The 18,263-nt window shown below is 39.6% G+C and overlaps 1 protein-coding gene across 6 annotated transcripts in view; it reads left to right on the forward strand.

Annotated features, from left to right (window-relative positions):
• ST3GAL3 (ST3 beta-galactoside alpha-2,3-sialyltransferase 3) overlaps positions 1 to 18,263 on the forward strand; it is a 184,520-nt gene that overhangs the window by 67,705 nt on the left and 98,552 nt on the right. For all 6 annotated transcript variants that reach the window (XM_040611242.1, XM_040611239.1, XM_040611241.1 and 3 more), the window contains one exon: positions 4,653 to 4,745. In XM_040611242.1, coding sequence (XP_040467176.1) covers positions 4,653 to 4,745 — 93 coding nt within the window. The remainder of the gene's footprint in view (positions 1 to 4,652; positions 4,746 to 18,263) is intronic.

Genomic DNA, 18,263 nt, shown 5'->3' on the forward strand with positions numbered 1-18,263 from the left:
AGTATTAACCGCTTTGATTTAGCAATCTGCTCTTTTTTTTGTGTGCCAAATTACTTGCTAATAGTATTTCATTAGTACTTCATAATAACCACTGTGTTTTATGTGCCTTTCATTTCATGTTCTCATCACATTTCCTATTCATTCTTTAGCTATCATGACATACACTTTGTAGAGCTGCTGTATGGGTATAAGACTCAGGTTATTTTGGACCAAAGAGAAAGAAACCCCAAGGTGAAGGGTCAACCTAGAGAGCACATTGCCAAAGAACTCCTTTTTCTTGTTTCAGAAATATTACATGTATTTTATGTGCAAGAGTAACAGCAAGAGAAATCAGTCCTCAAATAAGACAATTCAAGATGATTAAGTTTTTCAATTTTTACAGTCCACAATTTAAATTCCATGTGGAAGTCAAAGTGGCAAAATCTGTCTCTTTAAGTAGGTTTTGTAATATTCAATTACGTGAGCTTAGTTATGGTCATTTTTTTTAGTAGTCCAAACACTTGAGTTTGTATTACTAATTTTTTTAAATGGATTTAGATTCCAGTCCTATGAGGATGACATGCTGTCCCTGATTAAGACATGATGAAGGAATTAACCATGATGACATTTTCATATTTGAGATTAAAGAAGGCACGCATCTGCCAAATAGAAGCAGAAAGAAAAATCTTGTTACTTTTCCTAAACCTCTGAAAGCAGCTGGATTTTTAACTTACCTAAATTGTGAAATTTTGTTGACTGATGTCCACATAACTGTAGAGAAGCACAGAAAGTCTTAAGAATTCTTAAGAATTCAGGTTGTGTGCTAGTCTTACAGGAGAAAAGTCAGGGAAAAAAAACCCCAAGAATGCGTTTTCTTTTTAGTGGAATAATAGAATTACTTCCCTCTGACTTCACCCTCATGCAGGCACTTGTTTAAAAATTGCAGATGTTTACAGTTATGACTCTCAATTGTTTTCCTCATTTATTCTGAATAAATTTATTATCTTACTGTTTTTTCTCCTGCACAAAATTTGCACAGAATTAAAGGGTCTGCAGTGTCACCTAATTCTGTCCTTTCTGCTGTCTCGGCAAGCTCTTTACCTACCTCAACCCAACTGATTTTTTCACTGTAACAAGGAGCATGAGGATCAGGAGCTGGAGTAACATGGTTGGACCTGGAAGGTGCAGAGGGGATTTGCACCTTTGTGCTATAACAGTCATGATAGCCCTGGCTGGCTTACCACAACAGCTTTCTGTGGGATCAGGATAGCCTGGGTTTCCAGGCACAGAAATGGAGCTGATGAGATGAAGCTATTTACTAGTAGAGCATTAAGAGAGTAATATTGTTTGGTTTGGTGCATAGTTCTTGACCCATCTCTTGTAAGCAGCATTCAGGACTATAAAATGAGAATTAAACATAAGCTCTGTTTTGGTAATTTGTCAGGCAGCCTCTGCAGAAGGTACTTCCAGTAATACTGCTTCTTCCATTTGGAAGTAAGAAACATAATCAAAGCAGAAGCAATATATGTGTCACTGTAATAAGTACACTGTCATCAGATGTGAACGAGGTGCTTATTCATACACTTTTTTTGTTACAGAACTGTATACCTGCTAACAGCAGTGTGATTTTACAAAGCTGGATTTGTTTGAAAAATGTGTACTTCTACATGGGATACTTCATGCAGGATATTTTGCAGTCTGATTTATGGAAGAACGATCTCTGCGAGATCTGTGAATCTTGCAGGAAAAAAAAACACAAAGCAAATTTATGTTATCTAAAACGATGGTAGCTTAGATAGCTTCATGTGGTAGCAGAATGGTAGACAGCAAGGCTGTATTCAGCCTTACTCTAAATGTTTCCCTTCGAGTTACACCTAATGTAGGCTTATCGTTATGGGCATGCTGGCATTGACAGCGTGTAATGTGTAATCTGAAGAAATCAAACAAACAAAATGGGTCCCTAAAAGGATTTAAAACATAGACTGCCCGTTTCTAGTTTTCTGTAGCCTGCTGACTCAATATGTGGCTAGAAGAACGGAGATAAGCAAATGTTGAATGATGCGAGATGGCAGCTTCGGTTGGCTTACGAGAATTGTTCTGCCTCTGGCACTCTGGATCATGAACTTCATCACATCCAAGAAATGTTAACAACTCTGCCCCTCAGGCTTCAGCAGCTCTGACTATCTTTGTGGGTTTTGTGATTGACAGCTCCACCATCAGTATGCAGCTCAGACTGGCATTCTGTGCCACTCGCATGCATGAGGGCTTCAGCCTGCTATTCTTTTGCAGAAACACCATGATGGGCATCTGAGGGACATTTTAATTTGATAATGAAAGCGCCATTAAATCAGAAAAGAGAAAAATGCCTGTGTTTGTGGCACAAGATACTTTGTATGACCACTGAGGTCATTTGAGAAAGGCCTGCTGTTGAAATAGTTATACAAGTTTGCCAGCAATGACTCACTACCGTGGTGCCTGCAGATAAATTCCAGTTGCTTTCTACTTGTTTTTGAAGATTTTGGTATTAGGGGTTTCTGTATGTTGCTTAAACAATAAAAATCCAGCAACCCTTGAGTTTGCTTGATAGAAATTAAGATTTCCCACATTTCTTCATATCTGAAGTGCTGCAACAAGCTGTGATCTGTACACCCTGCTGTCCTTTTTGGCTGTGTCAGAAGGTGATGTATTTTAACACCATTAAAACCTTCTGTTTTGTCAGCAACAGGCCGTTCCTTCCTGTGCCTATTTCTAAAGAGATTCTGACTGGAGGCAGAACAAAAGTCATTCAGTGCCACTCTTTGGCATTCAGAATTCTAGGTGTTCACATCTTGGATGCTTTCTCGTCTCTGTCATTCAGAGATACATATTGTAATGCCACCTGTGGAAACTGAGCTCAGGGATGTGGGTTGTACTAGACAGTGTTATGTCTGTATCTGTCTCTCCATGTCTATATAATGTATTTTAGAGAAATCTAAACTTTGCTGTAAATAATTGACAATTTATATGTAAATAGCCAAATGTATTGTTCTGCCATCCTATAGATGAGGAATTGTGATAGTTTTGGTCAAAACATGTAACGTTTTACTATGCAGGAAGTCCATGGCAGAATTAGAACTGGGTCAATGTTCTTAAGCTTTTTTGGTTCTTTTCATCTGCAAAAGTCTTAAGAAATTATATATTTATAATAACGTTTTATTTTCTCCAGTTTATTTCCTCTTCTAGCTGTTGAAGGTTTAGATTTTTATTCAGAAAAAGGGATTTTTTTTTTTCTTTAAGAACTATAAATTTTTAGGAGGTTTTGTACTGTATACAGTTAATTGTGAAATGAACTCTCCGTCTTTTGATCACCCAGCTGGAAGGCTAGTGGTCTCTCAGGATGTGATGCCAGGACCAGTACAAGGACAGTTACTACCATTTCAGCATGGAGTTACTTTCATTCAGATACGTAATTTTGCCAGCCAGGGTTCTGTTTGCATCACTGCTCACAGTCCCTCCAGGACCTAGTCTTCAGCTCAGGGATCCACTTAGTTGAAACCCTCTGAATCCATGCTCGTTACATTTAGCAGTAGTTTACTACTTCAGTGTTATTGGTGATGTACATGTTGGTGATGCCTGGAAAAGAAAGCATGGTTGTGATAATAACGGGCTCTTGAAAATTATTTTTGTGGATCTACTATGCGGATCTGTACTCTCATCTTCATTTGACTCCCTACTGTTGACCTGTAGGGCAAAAACCTTTCTTTCATTACTTGCCTACTGCTAACAAAATGGTGTAGCAAATACAGTGTTATTGATCAACTCTGCAGTAGTTAACACTTGCAACTTCCACTGAATGTTGAACATGTAACTGTAAATGCTTTTTTTGGGAAGCAATATTGATAATTCTCATTCTGTGACTGACAATAAAGTATCTAATGTTACTCTGAAAGCACAAGTGAGTTAACCTGTGGAATGTTTTTGTGAAATGGATGAATGTAAAAATTTTGCAGGTGGTGAATAGGGGCATGAATTGCTTGTTTTTTCCAGGTCACTCGGTAGATCTATGGTAAAAGTATGTACTGGACTTAAGTATCTTTTCTTGAATTGCTAATCTTGTTTCTATATGAAAACTAAGTGGACCCCCCCCCAATATTCTAAATTTGGCCCCGAAATAACTATGCAAGCTGAATTAAGATACAGATCAACAGAACAGCAGCAATGTCATCTGTTCCAGATACTGAAAGCATGCATCCCCTGATGGTAGCCTGTCAGAATTGCTGCTCAGCAGTTTGTTTCAAATGCTTGAAAGGTATTTTCTAAATAATACTTTTCTATAATTTTAACTTTGATCATACTTTAGGATTATAGCCAAAACAAAGTGCTGTTTATGTTTTCTTCCTTTTGAAAGGTTGAAATCTTGATATTTTTCTTCCATGAGCTTTACCTTCCTAGGTATGAAAACCTTTCAGTAAAACTAGTGGTTTAGTGCTAATTCAGATATCTTTAACTCTGTCCTTTGTTGGTTGTTCTCCTGTGATGCTGTATTGCAACAAATAGATACCTGTCTGTGTTGGCAATAATTCCTCACAGCTGTTTTTCATAAAAGCTATAAGGAAAAAAAAAAGACTTGGATGATTGCAAAACCCAGTCCATAGCCAGGAGAGTCGTGACTCTCTGCTTATTTTTTTTCACAGGCCTCCAGAATTGGCATCAAAGTATGCAAATTTCTCTGAGGGAGTATGCAAGCCTGGTTATGCATCAGCGCTCATGACTCTCATCTTCCCAAAGTAAGTAATTCACCGGGTTTTTTTCCCCTCTTCCCCTGATGATTTCTCATCCCTCAAGGTGGGTGATCTGCAGATTGTTTTGAAAAATGTCATTGCTCTGTCGCTTGATCAGTTCAAAGGGAGACTGGTGTTGAAATTCTGGGCTTGAGTGGTCACTGGCAATGGCTTAATTGGTTTCAGTCTGACTAGGAGCTTGTTCAAAGGGTAGAGTGTTGTCTGTGTTGAATAATAAAACAAATCGTATTGTTAGTGCATGATACAGACGTGTGGCCAAGCTCACAGGTGGTACCAGATGATGCAGTCTTTAGGAAGTTCCAGTCATGAAGTAACAGCTAAGTTATCTGGAGTAGTAAACTGTGTGTGGGTTTTTTGGGTGTGTGGTTTGCTTTTTTTCAGGGTTTTTTTTTGTGGGTATTTTTTTGTGGCTTTTTTGGGTTTTTTTTTTTGAGAGAAAGCATCCTTGAGGTGCCAGGAGGCTTTGCAACAGTGTTTTCCAAAGAGTCTAAGACATGTTATTAACAAGTTATGCATCTTACTGTGTTGAGAAGTGACTGTTAGCTGAAGTGTTACTAGTTTCTTCAGAATTTTTTTCCCTCTGAAAGGGTGGAACGTTGCTGCACTATTTCATAGTTCTCGGAAATCAGGAATGTAATCATAACAGATCAACCAAAACTTACCTTTAAATTTGGCTAACGGCTTTCTCTAATGCACCATGCAGCTTCTGCATTTCAAGGAGTTTGTAGAATGGCTGGAAGACAGTTCAGAAGATAGATTGGCAAGAACTTTATGCTGTTGAGGCTCAAGGATCTTAATTTGATTTGTCAAATGGAAAATTTGAATGGTTATGTCTGACCTTTGTACAAGCTTTAAATGCTTGTGGAAAACATGCTCTAGTGCCGCGATCTCTTTGGCAAAAGAGGCTGTGGACTTCTTAACGTAACTAGTACTTTTCTAAAGATATATTTTATTTCTTTTAAGGAGGGAGTTTCTATGACTTGCACATATAGAGGTTAGGGTGGGTGACCATGGCCTTCAGGTGGTATATCTCTTTGTTTTTATTGGTAAATGTGGTATCTGCAAACTTGGAAAATTGAAAACAAAGATCTGACATTGCCTTGTAACCAGCAGATACTACAGCCAGGCCTTCCAAACAAAATGCTAGGCATTGAGACTATGTTCTCCATCACCAGTGTAGAACAAACAATTATCAATATTATCTTCTGTGTGAGTTTTGGAACTCTGGTTAGAACATAAATACTAGAACTGAAGGTAGATACCTTACCATCCTCTTTTAAGAACTTTGAATACTTTTAATTCTGTGTCTGTGTATGTATTAAATGTAAATAGTACAGAAGAGGGATACAAGGTAATTTAACTGTGGTAAGATGTCTGCAGCTAAAGCCTTCCTTTCTTTATACAGCTGAAACAAAACTGCCCTTTCCAAGGCATGGCTGTTGTTACATACTGATTCTGCAGAGATAAATTATATACACTGAAGAAGGAAGACTGTTTAGTAGTTAGCAAGGCCAGAAATGTACCATTAATGGTCCCTTATGCAGATTTGTTTCATGACAGAGGACACTCTTTCTTCCAGTAAAGTCATCATGGATCACAGACTAGTTATCTTGATTTAAAGATTTAAATTTATGGAGAATCTGGTAATAATGTGCTACATTATTGCTATGGATAAACTTATTATTGAAAAAATATTAATCTTAATTTCTATAAGACTTTGGCTTCAAGAAGGAAGTTTCTGCCTGCTAGAATCCAAAGTATTATTTATTCTCTGCTTCAGTAGCTACTTACAGATTGCTGTTCAGTCACCTCCTCCTTGTAGCTGACAGCAGTGAACTAATGCCATGCAGAGAGGTAGTAACTTGTCTCTAGCTAGGTGGTTGTTGTCTTGATCATACATTGAAAAATCATATTGATAGTTCTAAAGATAGCCTCTTGCTGGAGATTTATGTTCAGTTACTTCTCTAACATGAACCCTAAACCTTACTAAGGTTAACATTATTTTTCCAGGATGTCCTTTAGTTCTTTATTAGTTAAATTCAGTGTCTGACATTTCATTATTTTACCTAGGATTTGTGTAAGGATGGCTGACCAGTAGTTCTGCAAAGAATTCCGTGCTACACTTAAGATTCTTTCTCTTCTGAAACCTCTCTCATACTCAAACTATGCAAAGTTAGTATTACCAAGCCAGGTATCATCATTTAATATATTTAGAACTCTTAAAGCGAAATTAGGTTGCCTGTTGATTTAAGAATTTGAGCTGTGTGATTTCTTTTATTATAGCTTTTGTTTTCAGTTGTTTGTGTCATTAGGAAAACATAATCTCTGTGGCTGACGTTTTTCAGGCTTGGTCTTCACCATAAAATGTGTGGGTTTGTTGTTTTTTTTATTATTATTTGGATAAAGTTGGTTTGGCTGTTTTCAAGCATGAATAAAATGGATAAATGTTTTTCTATTCTAAAGGTTCCTGACTTTTTACTGCAATTTTAAATGTAAATAGGCAAAATATGATGGAAATAGTTGGGATAGAATAAATATTTTTCAGAGGATGTAACTCTTCTTGATAAGTGCTTCTTTAATGGTGAAAATGTGAGTTCAGACTTCACCAAGCATAAGCAAGTGCTGGATGGATTAAAGAACAATGCCCTGAGAAATCTCAAAATGTGGTTGCTGGTAAGGAAAGACTAAATTTTTTTTTTTTCTCATTGTTATGAGGTCTTCAGTCGATCAGTTCTCATTCCAGCAGTGCTCGGTGCCTTCATTAATAAACCTAGCTGGAAAAAAAATCCTAGATCAAGTGTGCAGATGATACACTTATTAGAGAGTACTAAATAAAGGTTTGATTACTTTTAGAGAACAGTCTGGATTGCCTGATTGAAATGGCCATAGTCCAACAAAATATATGTTAATACATCCAATATGAAATAAGACATCTGGGAGGAACAAATGCAGATTATATCTTCAAGATAGAAAACCTTTGTCTTGGAAACAGACGCAGAGAAAGCTTTGTGTAATCTCAACAAATATCATAGCTGAAATCCTATTTCAGGTTCATATGTACACACATAAGTTGAGAAATTTTGTGTGTGGCACTGATTTAAAATTGAAAACCCACCCCCCAACCCACCCCTCCAAAACCCCACAACCCAAGACTTCTAGAATACTGTGTCCAGTTTGGATGGTGAATAGTCCGAGGAGGGAGGGGAAATAAGAGATTGAAGGGAAGCCACAAAAATGGATGAGGACTGGTTTAAACAGTAAAGTAAACAAGGCTCCTAGAAGTAAGTCATCTTTCTGAAGCAGGAGTTGTATCCAAATGAGGAGAATAGGAAAGAGTATTAACTTTGGCAAGTTAAATATAAACCATAATGAGGCAGACAAAAAAAAATGTTGAGGAACAACTTTACAAAGACATAAAAAAATAACATAAAATAAAGCTTTTTGTCTAACTGTCAAAAGCAGAAAGCCTGCCAGAGATCCCAATGGGCTGATAGATGATCATAATATTACATGTGAGCTAAGGGAAGGTAAAGTCGTAGTAGAGAAGTTATTTGCATTGCTATTCAACGTAGAACAGTTCCCCCGTGGAGCCTTCCTTTCTGGGGGACCGGCTGGGGGAAGCTGACAGAAGGTTGACGTTTTGGAGCAAATCGGCACAATGAATTGTTAGGAAAAGTTCTCACTTTGTGAAGAGCTCGGTGGTGAAGTTGCCGAGTTACACGCAGTTGTGTATAATCATGGCTTAAATTGGCCTCGGAATGGAAGAATGAAAAGCAGTAAACGTGTCAGGCTTTTCAAGAGGGGCCTGTGGAGCGTTTGGGAAACTGGAAACTAATAGTGAGCCTGGTTTCTGTATCGGGCACTTCGGTAGAAACTATAAAAAAAGAATAAAATTTGTGTTTGTTCACAGGAATAAAAGCGATGATAGAGAGGGGTCAGGTTGTCTTCTGCAGGAGGAAGTCCTGCCTTGTAAATCTGCTCGTGTCGTTTGAATGATTGGGTGAGCATTTGCTAAAGGGGATTAAACTAATACAGTATGTCTGAATTTCTTTTAAAAAACCCCAAACAAAGCGAGCCACCAAAAAAAATCAACCAAACGGTGTTTTGATGGTTTTTGGGGAATTAAACTGGTATAATCCTGTAGTGGCTGGGAAGGTAAAGGTTAGAAACCGTATGGAAAAGAGTAAGGTTGGACGGTACAGGGATGTTATCCCTGGGTCCTCTGGAGAATGTGTGCTGGGAGCGCTGCTGCTCCAAGTGCTCATAAACTATCTGGAACGGAGGATGAATAATAAAGCACTGACACATTTTTCTAGGTAGCAAGCCCCAAAACTGACTGTGAAGAATGTCAGAGGGATCTCACAGTGCTAAGCGATGGGACAACAAAATAGCAGGCCAAGTTCAGTTCCGACAGACCTAAGGTAGTGTTTGTTGAGAAGATTGATCTGACAGTGTGTACCTGATGGTGGACATCATTATGCCTTACAAATCGGGAAAGAGATCTTGGAATTACTGTGGTTGGTTCTGTGACTTACTGACTAGCGATGGTTAGAAGACCGTGAACATACTGGGAGGTCAGTGCAGAAAGCCCAAGAATGTTATGGCACTGTATAAACACCCACTTGTGCCTCTGTCTTGACTAACACACCTAATTCTCTTCAACTAATTTTTGAAACAGATCTAAAAGCATTAGGTATATATAGTGGTAATAAGGACTAAACAAAAACACGGAACTGTTCCCATGCTCAGAAAGATTGTATAGACTTAGACTTCCCAGTTTGAGGTAGAGCAAGCAGAAAGTATTCACAAGTACGTGTAACATGTTGAATGGCATGGAGAAGATGTTTAGATGATTGTTTCTCTATTCAGAGAGATGTAATCATGTACCTCAAGATTTGGAGGTTTTAAATGTAAATATTGTGCACCAGGTTTAAAATAAACAAAAGGAATTGCTATTTCATGCTATTTCCAGTTACGTTTTTCTGAGAATGACTTCCATAGCGGGCAAAAGATTAACAAAAATAGAGACAGACAGTCAGGTTCTATTGACCTGCAGTACTCAGAAACAGGCATGGAAAACTCCTAAGGTACAAGAGGCTGGAACCTAAATGGATGTTGAAGGCAGAGTGTGTAGCTTCATATATTCCCTGTTTCTTAGGCTTTTTACTGAAATATTGGGCAATGGATACAAACATCAAGTATTGGGCAAAATGGATGTTTGGTCTCATCCATTGTGTCCATGCCTGTGTTTTTGTTTTGTTCGGTTCTGGGTTTTGCAATTATTATGCCTTAGAGGGAGACTGGCATAGCTTCAGAAAAACATGCTGTAATCTGAATCGTGACAGTGGCTCCCCACCAAGAGAAATGGATGCATGATCTCAGACCTGCATCTCAGTGTAGGAGCTGGCTAGCTGGGCTGCATCTGCTGCTCACTCTAAATGAAGGAGTTACCCGATTCTTCACTTTCTAGGACAATACGATTCTGCCTCTTGCAAATCTCCCAACAGCAGATAATGACTCAAAGTGCCTGAAGTAAGGTTACTGGTTTTGGAATGGCACAAAGAAAATGACAAGTGGCTTTCGTAAAATGGTCCGTGAATTAGACTACTATGTTCAGTGAATTAGGCTATTTTTAGTAGGTCTGAGGTCACCTACAAGTCTGGAGCTAATGCTTTGACCTTTTTGTAGAAGGCACTAACTTGTGTTTGCAGTGGTAACACTGCAGTCTCCTGCGTGTCTGGCCTTACTGTGGAAACGATGCTGCCTGTGTACAGTTCTTTCTGTGCCCTATTCTTTATCAAATGAGAAAGGGGACCTCTGCCCACAGTTTGTGGCTGACATGCCAGCCCGGGACAGTTCAGCTACTGACAATTTTCCAACCACAAGCTCTTGTAAGTTGGCAGCTAATACCAGAAATTAGAGGAGGTGGTAAATAGAGCAGCAATGTCTGCAGCCTGCAGACTTGCGAATCTGTCTGGTAGGAGAACATGGGAATGAAGGGAAAGGGGAAATTCAATATGCAACAGATCTGTAGGTGTTGTGATCTCAATGGTGAATTTTACATTTATGATTAAGATACATAAGACCATTTTTAGCACCAAGGGTATGATCATAACCATCTCTTTCTAGTCAATGGGTACTAAGAAATATTCTTATATGAATCATAAGTTTCTTTAAATCAGTTCAGAAACAAAATTAGTTTGTTTTTTTTATTATCTGGTGCAAACTTTCTATTGATGAGCAATTGGTGTTTTCTTGCAGTTGGTGTTTTCTTCACTTTTTTTTTTCTTTTCTCTGTGTGTGTGTGCTTATTTTTCAATACTGCAGCATGTTCCTCCGCTCAGGAAAAACAGCTTTCCTGTAAACTCTTCTGGGTTTATATTTTCATGCTGAATTGTGTCTTTGTACATAAAGTTCAAAAATTTTTAAGCTTTCATATCAGCAGAGAATGCATGACGTGGATTTATGCAAGCCATAGAGATTTCAGTGGCTTTCTCTCAAGTCATTCTTCTGTCTCCCCCCTCCCCCCCATGTTTAGTTCCCCTTTGATATTGTAGGTCATAGGCTCCTGTGCATTTCTTTGCTTCCACAGGCCAGTGGTGTGTAGCTGGGACAGCTCTGGAATGACTGTCTCTGGAGGGTGCAGGGTAGACCCCTGTCTCCTTGATACCAGAGCTTGGCAAAAATTCCTTTGCCATGGCTGTCTTGCAGGTATGGTTTATGCAGCTTTTATACTTCAGAAAAAAACCTGTTGCATACATTCTTACATGCAAATGGGGGACAGGCTTCAGATGGAACCGGAGCTTTAGCAAGGGGTTTAGCAGGGGTCAGGATAATTTAAAAATGTGGTCCCCTCATCCCAAATATTTCCCTATTAGTTTCCATGTGCCCTTCCAGGAAGCTGTGCCTCTTATAATAAGCACTCAAGAGCATCTTTCCATTCCACGCTTTTTTGTTGCTTAGCTATTCAGAAAAAAATATTTTTAAAAAGAGAATTTTTAATCCTCTGCTTAAAACTGACTTTATTTACATTTGGCTGTCTCTGTGCCTCATGAATTCCTGCCGTACCCAGCATGGGCTTGTACTGAAGTGACAGGGAGGGCATGAGCTCAGTGCATAGAGACTGTCAGTGCAGGTGGCTGCTTCCTTTGTGATTAACTATTTAAGGAGAGCAGAGGAAGCCAAAGGATGGCAGCTTCACGCGGTTTGTGAGAGCTCACTGAAGAAATAGGCTGGATAATTAGTTTGCCACTGAGGATTGCTATGGGAATTCAAAACTATTCCCTGACTGTAACATGATCCATCTGCTGCATATTTTGTGGTCTCTTCAGGTACAGTGGGTAGTATCTTAATTTTTTAAGATATATAAAATTGTATATATACCCTGAATTAGTTATAATAGGGGTTTTTTTTGGTCTTCTAAATATATGTATAATGTACATCTCACTTTGAAATACACTGAAGTGGCTCATTTTGTTAATTTGAACTGTGAAAACAGTTTGTGTTCAATGAAAGAGTGGATACTTCTCGAGGCTCCCACTGAAGTCAGGGTCCCTGTGTCCCAGACACTGCTGTGAGAAAGGCTTTCTGCTTTCCTTCAGAACAAGATCACTGCTATTGTAGGAATGGGGAGTACTATTCTGTTTTCCAGAATAATACAGTTATTTCTAAGTTATGAACTTCAACAACAACAAAAAAGGACAGCTTTGCAAATGTACAAATAAATAACCATATTTGTATGAGCATGTATGATTGTAATGGAAACAATAAACTTAATCCATGCCACCAAATAAGCATATTTTATTGTGCATGTGTGTTTGGGCTGTTGCTGTGGCCCATCTGCTCTTAAAATTATACCAATAAGAATGTTTAACTTTCAGGAAAAATCTTGCAGCAAAGATTGCTTGAGTATCTAAATGCATTTGAGTGAATGAAAATATCGGTGAGCCTGAAATGAAACGAATGAAAAATATCAGTGAGCTTGAAAGTTCCACTGTGTATGTAATATCACTGTGGTTTTGATACACGTCTTACCTTCTTTTCTTTTCCTTGCATTCCCCAAAGAAAGTGGTTTTGGGTATCTCTCTTTTCATTAAAACTCTGACTTCGACTCTCTGAAGGTTCATCTTTATTGGTGCAGCCCATCATCAGCCCAGAGCCCGAAGAAGTTCCCTGGTATCTCTGAGGCTGTGTATGTCACTGGTGATTTCCACTTGCCGTAGAGAAGAGTGCAGCTTCCCTCAAGAGTTTTGTAAATTGGGTTCAAGAGTGGATAATTGTTCTTTCGGAAGTCCCTACTGGTGTTTTTCATCAAGATTCCTATCTTGGGGTAGATTTCAAGTCAATCTGTTTTCCTCTTCTACCTTTGCTGCCTCCTTTCTTACTGTCACACTGTTCTATGATTGAAAAATTTCAAGAGTGTCAGTGCATGCAAATGCTGGCACCGAGCAAATGTACGTTAGCTAAGAATATGGATGAAAAGCAAGTCTGATAATTTATGCAAGATTATTAGACCAAATTAGAAACAGTCTGGGGAACCCTCCAACTCTACATTAGGCAAATGAAGGTAAAAACGGGAAAGATTGAAAATTCTCTTTGTAGCAATGTGAGAAGTCACTTGAGAATGTTGTTCAGATAATACTGTAGAAGCTCTGAGTCCAGTGCAGTGTGAGCAGCCGAAGCTCCTTTGGCAGTTAATTTCTTGGTACCTTTTACTATAATTCTGAGCTAACTATCCAGCAAAATAAAATCCGTAAATTAATTGCTAAATACTGTGGAAGGAATGTTGTGGCTGTTTTGATAGTGTCAGGGATGAAAGTAGCTTGGTGAAGTTCCTGTAATTTCCCAAGGACACTTGTTCACTGGTTCAACCCAACCCAAATCACGTGAAATGCTGGAAACCAAGGTAAGAGCATTACCACGTACTGCAGTGAAGCTGACTGTGGGGGGATGGCATACTTCACTCATATTACTCACCTTGGTTTTTTAATTCTGCTTCTATTTTGCGAAATTCGGAAGATTTACACATTCAGAAAAAAGTTGCTTTCTTTTTGTGTCATCTGCCGCACCTTTAAGAACAATCACGTCTTTTTCTCTCCTGAAGCACTTTTGAGTCATTGATTTACTTGCACAGGAACTTTTCTGTGTGCAAGTCAGGGTTTACTGCTTTACAGGTTACTCCACTGTCCAGCTTACAAACCAGAAAAACTGTGTCTGGGTCTCATAAGTGTTTTGTTGTGATTTTCCTGAAAATCATGGCATCTGCCATGATAATTTGTTTTTCTTCCAAGCTTAAACAACTGATGTAAGCTTCAGAATTGTGTACAGTTCAAGTAACATCTATTGTACTGTTCTTGGAAAAAAGAAGGGGAAAAAAAGATTTAGAGATTTATGTGGTTTCCCCTTTCTAAATTGATACTTGTTTCACACCAATTTTAGCATGTTTCTAATCTGTTTACCAGCAGGTTCATGTTTATACCAGGGCATACCTAGGAACGGATACAGAATCGCAATGCTGAAAGTGATGCCAGTGTGATAAAGAGATTCCTGAGAAATGAACTGATTTATCTGGGAATGAAACAGATTATCTGTAACCTTCCGTGGGGTCACAAAGAACCTGAATCCAGAAGAATATATAAATAAACCAGTGCACAATCCCATAATGCTTTACTTATCGCCCTCCTAAATAAAAAGGTGTGTGTATCTGCTTTTACTTAGGGGCTGATGCTTTTAGGGAACCTCTGCTGTCTTTAATGGAAAGTGATGCTGTTTTAGCCACCAGAAGTGTTTATTTCTGGCCTTGGGTCTTTTTTTTGTTACAGAAGGTTTACACTGGGAGTGAAAACTGGCCCATGGATGAGCTGTTCCAAATATAAACAGTTCCCACAAATGCTTCAGGAAAGGTGAAATAGTGTTAACTCACCTAACAATGACAAGCAAGGGAAAGCTGTTTGGGACATGATGGCTTTGCCTGTCCCTGCAGCCATCACTGGGGTCCGTGATGTGCTGTCCTGGGTTGGCCGGGCACGGCTGGCCCTGAACCCGCAGCATGAGCAAGGCCACAGCACAGCAGCTGTTGCGGTGGGAGAGTCTCCAGCTCCATTATGGAGAGAAAACGCCAACTCTGGAACGGTCCCAGGGATATTCAGAGCTATACCAGATGCTTCACCAGGCGGTGAATTAGGGATAAGTAGCACAGCCTATATCTGTTCTGCAGGTTTTGTTTATATTTTAAGAATTTGTTTGTAAACGTGTAACCTGATAGATGGGTAGGTATTTAAAGCTACAGCAGTCTTAACGTAACCTGTGGCAAAACAGGCGACTCCTTAGAGCCAGTGGGGCCAGCATTTTTTTGCTTTCGCTTTGTTTCTTAATCAGTGTCTGTGGAGTTCAGGCATCTGCAGAGGAAGATGCCGATCCCAAGGCTCTGATTAAACAGGCCAATGTGTTGTCTGTCGTCACTGGACTTGTTCCTGCTGCTCTTGGAACAGTTGAGAAAGGATGTCCAGAATTTGAAGGAGGCAAAGCATGCTTACAGGTCCTGGTTTAAGCAAAGAAAACTAAAATAAGAAAACCACAAACTTTCTCTGGTTTTTTCCCTTGTTGGGGATTTTAGTCAGCATATGTACCAAGCGTTTCTTTTCCTTTGGACAAATCTGATCTCCTGGGTAATAATAACTATTTCTGGAACAACAGGATACTGAACAGTTTATAAACACTAGGCTTGTTTACTTCTGCTCTGTGACTGCTCATTTCACATAGGGGTTTCCTCATCTGTCAAGGGTAAAGAAACTTGGCTGAGCAGACACGTCTGTTAAGAAGTAGTTGCCCTTGCCACTGCCATGGTGTCCTGGCAGATCATCTGTCGCACTCAGCCAGCAAAATGTTGCACCTGTGCTCAGTAAGGAAAGTATTTTAGCAGGAAGGTAGTCATCTCCTATTTTCTAGGAGGAAAGGAGGAACCGTTCTGCTTCGCTTCTCCCAGGTCTGGCACCTGCTGCTCATGCTGGGTGTAGGTTTGGAGTGCTGATCTGCTCTGTCTCCTGAGAAGCAGGTTCTTCATTCTTCAGTATTGCACTATTAGGGTTTGCTATAGCTGGGGGACTCTTAAACCATATCCAGGAAATAGGGCTAATAGGGTGGTTTTTTTCTCTTCATATTAATAGGACTTGATTTCCAGTGTTTTGCCATCTCATGTGGGTTGTTGGACAGACACCACAGAGGGGAAGCAGCAGTTCATTCTGTGTAATTAGATGCCAGACATTGCATCCTCTGAGGAGGAGGAGGGAACAGTGATGGTTTCAGGCTGTCCAGGAGGAAGAGGAGAGAAATGCTGTGAAACAAGCCATGTCTGGAGTGCTCTGAGATACAAAATAATTCACTTAGAAGTTGAGAGCTGTGTGAGATTTGCAGTGCTGGCTGTTGCACATTCAGACTCTTATCTGAGCGGTGGCTGTGTGATGATGAACTGCTGAGATGTTTTGACAGATGCCAGTTAGAAGGATGTTTTTGACAGATTTTTGGTAATAATTAATGTCACTCTAAGCAGTTGTTTGTGTTTCTGCATGTTTGTTTTCATTCATCTCCTATTTGTTTCCCTTTCACAGCAGTGCCCAGTTTACCATAATGAGATTGAGGAAGCTGAAATCAGTCGCAATTAGTGAGACTACTGTAAATATTTTCACTGACAGAACTGTCTTTATTCAATTAAGATCTCAAAATATTTGAATGTTGTTATATGATAAAGTTAGAAGATCCAGTAATTCAAATAAAGTGATACTAGGAGGGCAGTTTATTCTGAGATAATCCTGTCTTTAGTTTACCTAAAGAAATCGTGCAAGATGCAAGAACCCCAGTAAAAGGCAGAGGAGGTGAGAAATGTGAGAGGAACTGGAAGAGGCAAAAGTTCCTGCAGACAAATTATTACTTTTTTTAACAAAGTTGTCTGGCCTGTCTGGAAGTTCACAAGGCATTGTTGCCTGCAGTTGATAAACTGAGTAATGATCTGAGTTGCCAGTGTCTGGAGAGTGTGAAGCAGCCATCACTGACAAGCCCCTCTGCCCTGGTAGAGGAGAGGACCCATAAGTATCCAAGACATCTGGCCTAGGAAGAGCCTTCAACAGCTTGTTTGCAGTGACCGCTCTGCAGCTGTTAAGGAGTAAAAAAAATAAGTGGAAAAATCAGTGTTAAGTATTGAGGCAGTTAAGGTTTTCCTAGAGTTGTGGGAATCTCTCACTTCTGAAAGTTATGTTTTTAGCATGGTCTGGCTTTCAGCTGCTGCTGAGTTTTCTTCCTGATACCAAAGACCCGGCATGTCAACCTGTCTGAAGAGTTAGACATGCAAGAGCAGAGGTTTCCAAACTTGTCCCAGTTTGCTGGTGTTGAGAGGGTTTGTCTGCTACATTTCTATTCCTGTTTTGGGTTTTTTTGTAGATTACAATGCACCTTCTGCTTGTCAGGCCACTAAACAAAATTAAAAATAAAAAAAACCCAGACAAACCAAAAAACAACCTGATTTCTCTAGGAAATCACAGTTTAAATTCTTGATTAGTAGCTTGGCAATAGCTACAAACCAAAAGCATAAAATTAACCAGATGCAAACTTCTGAATATACCTGGCATTGATGTCTTCATTTCCTCAGCTGCTAGAAGATTTTGGAGGCTTGTCTTGACTGTGGAAGCCAAGTGTCAACTCTACAGTACCCTGACTCCGTAATGCTGCTTTTCACAGCTGTCCTAGGGAGGAAGGTGCTTGCTCCGTGTCTCCACCTTCCAGGGTTTGCTCCATGCCACTGCCTTGGGCTGGTTTCTGTCCCATGCAAGATACTTGCTTCCCTCCCTCTCCCCTTGAGTTTGTCCTCAGAGCACTCCTCTTGGCTCCTTCTGCCTTTTCAGGTGGATGGAGCACACAGATTGCGTGGGACGTGGCCCTCCTTTACCCCTCTTGGGTTACATTTCTGTTTACTTTTTTAACAAATAAAATAGTAACCTTTGTTGCTCACAGCACTTTTAAGTCTTCTACAACACGTCATAAATCCTGTATCAGGAAGCATTTATGGTATGTGTATGTTCTAGTCGTAGTGCTTCCTAGCTGAGCTTAGCTGCCTGTAGGCTCCCCAAAGCACAGTGGTGGTACAGATGAGAACCTGAGGCAGGTCTGTCTTCTCAACTTTTTGGGGGAGTTTTGGATCTCCAGCTATCCCATTTTGAAACGGCTGGTTCTAGATGGCACGTGCCTACTCAAACCTTAAGTTGAAAACAAGGTAAGAGGGCCTAAAAAAGTAGAAAGTCACTTCCAGTCTTGAACTCGCTAGAACTTGAAGATAGCAGGACTAAGTGTATTAGAAGGTGATGTAACCAAATTGTGGGTATGTGGCTTTCATGTTTAAATGTGAGTACAGCCATTTCGGAGGAGAGTGGTGGTGAAAAGAGCCGGGAGGGGATTAAGTTGTGAGATGTAGAGTTATGTTTCGTGTTTGTTCATTGTGTGCGTTCTATATTTCTA

This window comes from Falco naumanni, chromosome 11 (assembly GCF_017639655.2).
Source record: "Falco naumanni isolate bFalNau1 chromosome 11, bFalNau1.pat, whole genome shotgun sequence".
NCBI lineage: Eukaryota > Metazoa > Chordata > Aves > Falconiformes > Falconidae > Falco > Falco naumanni.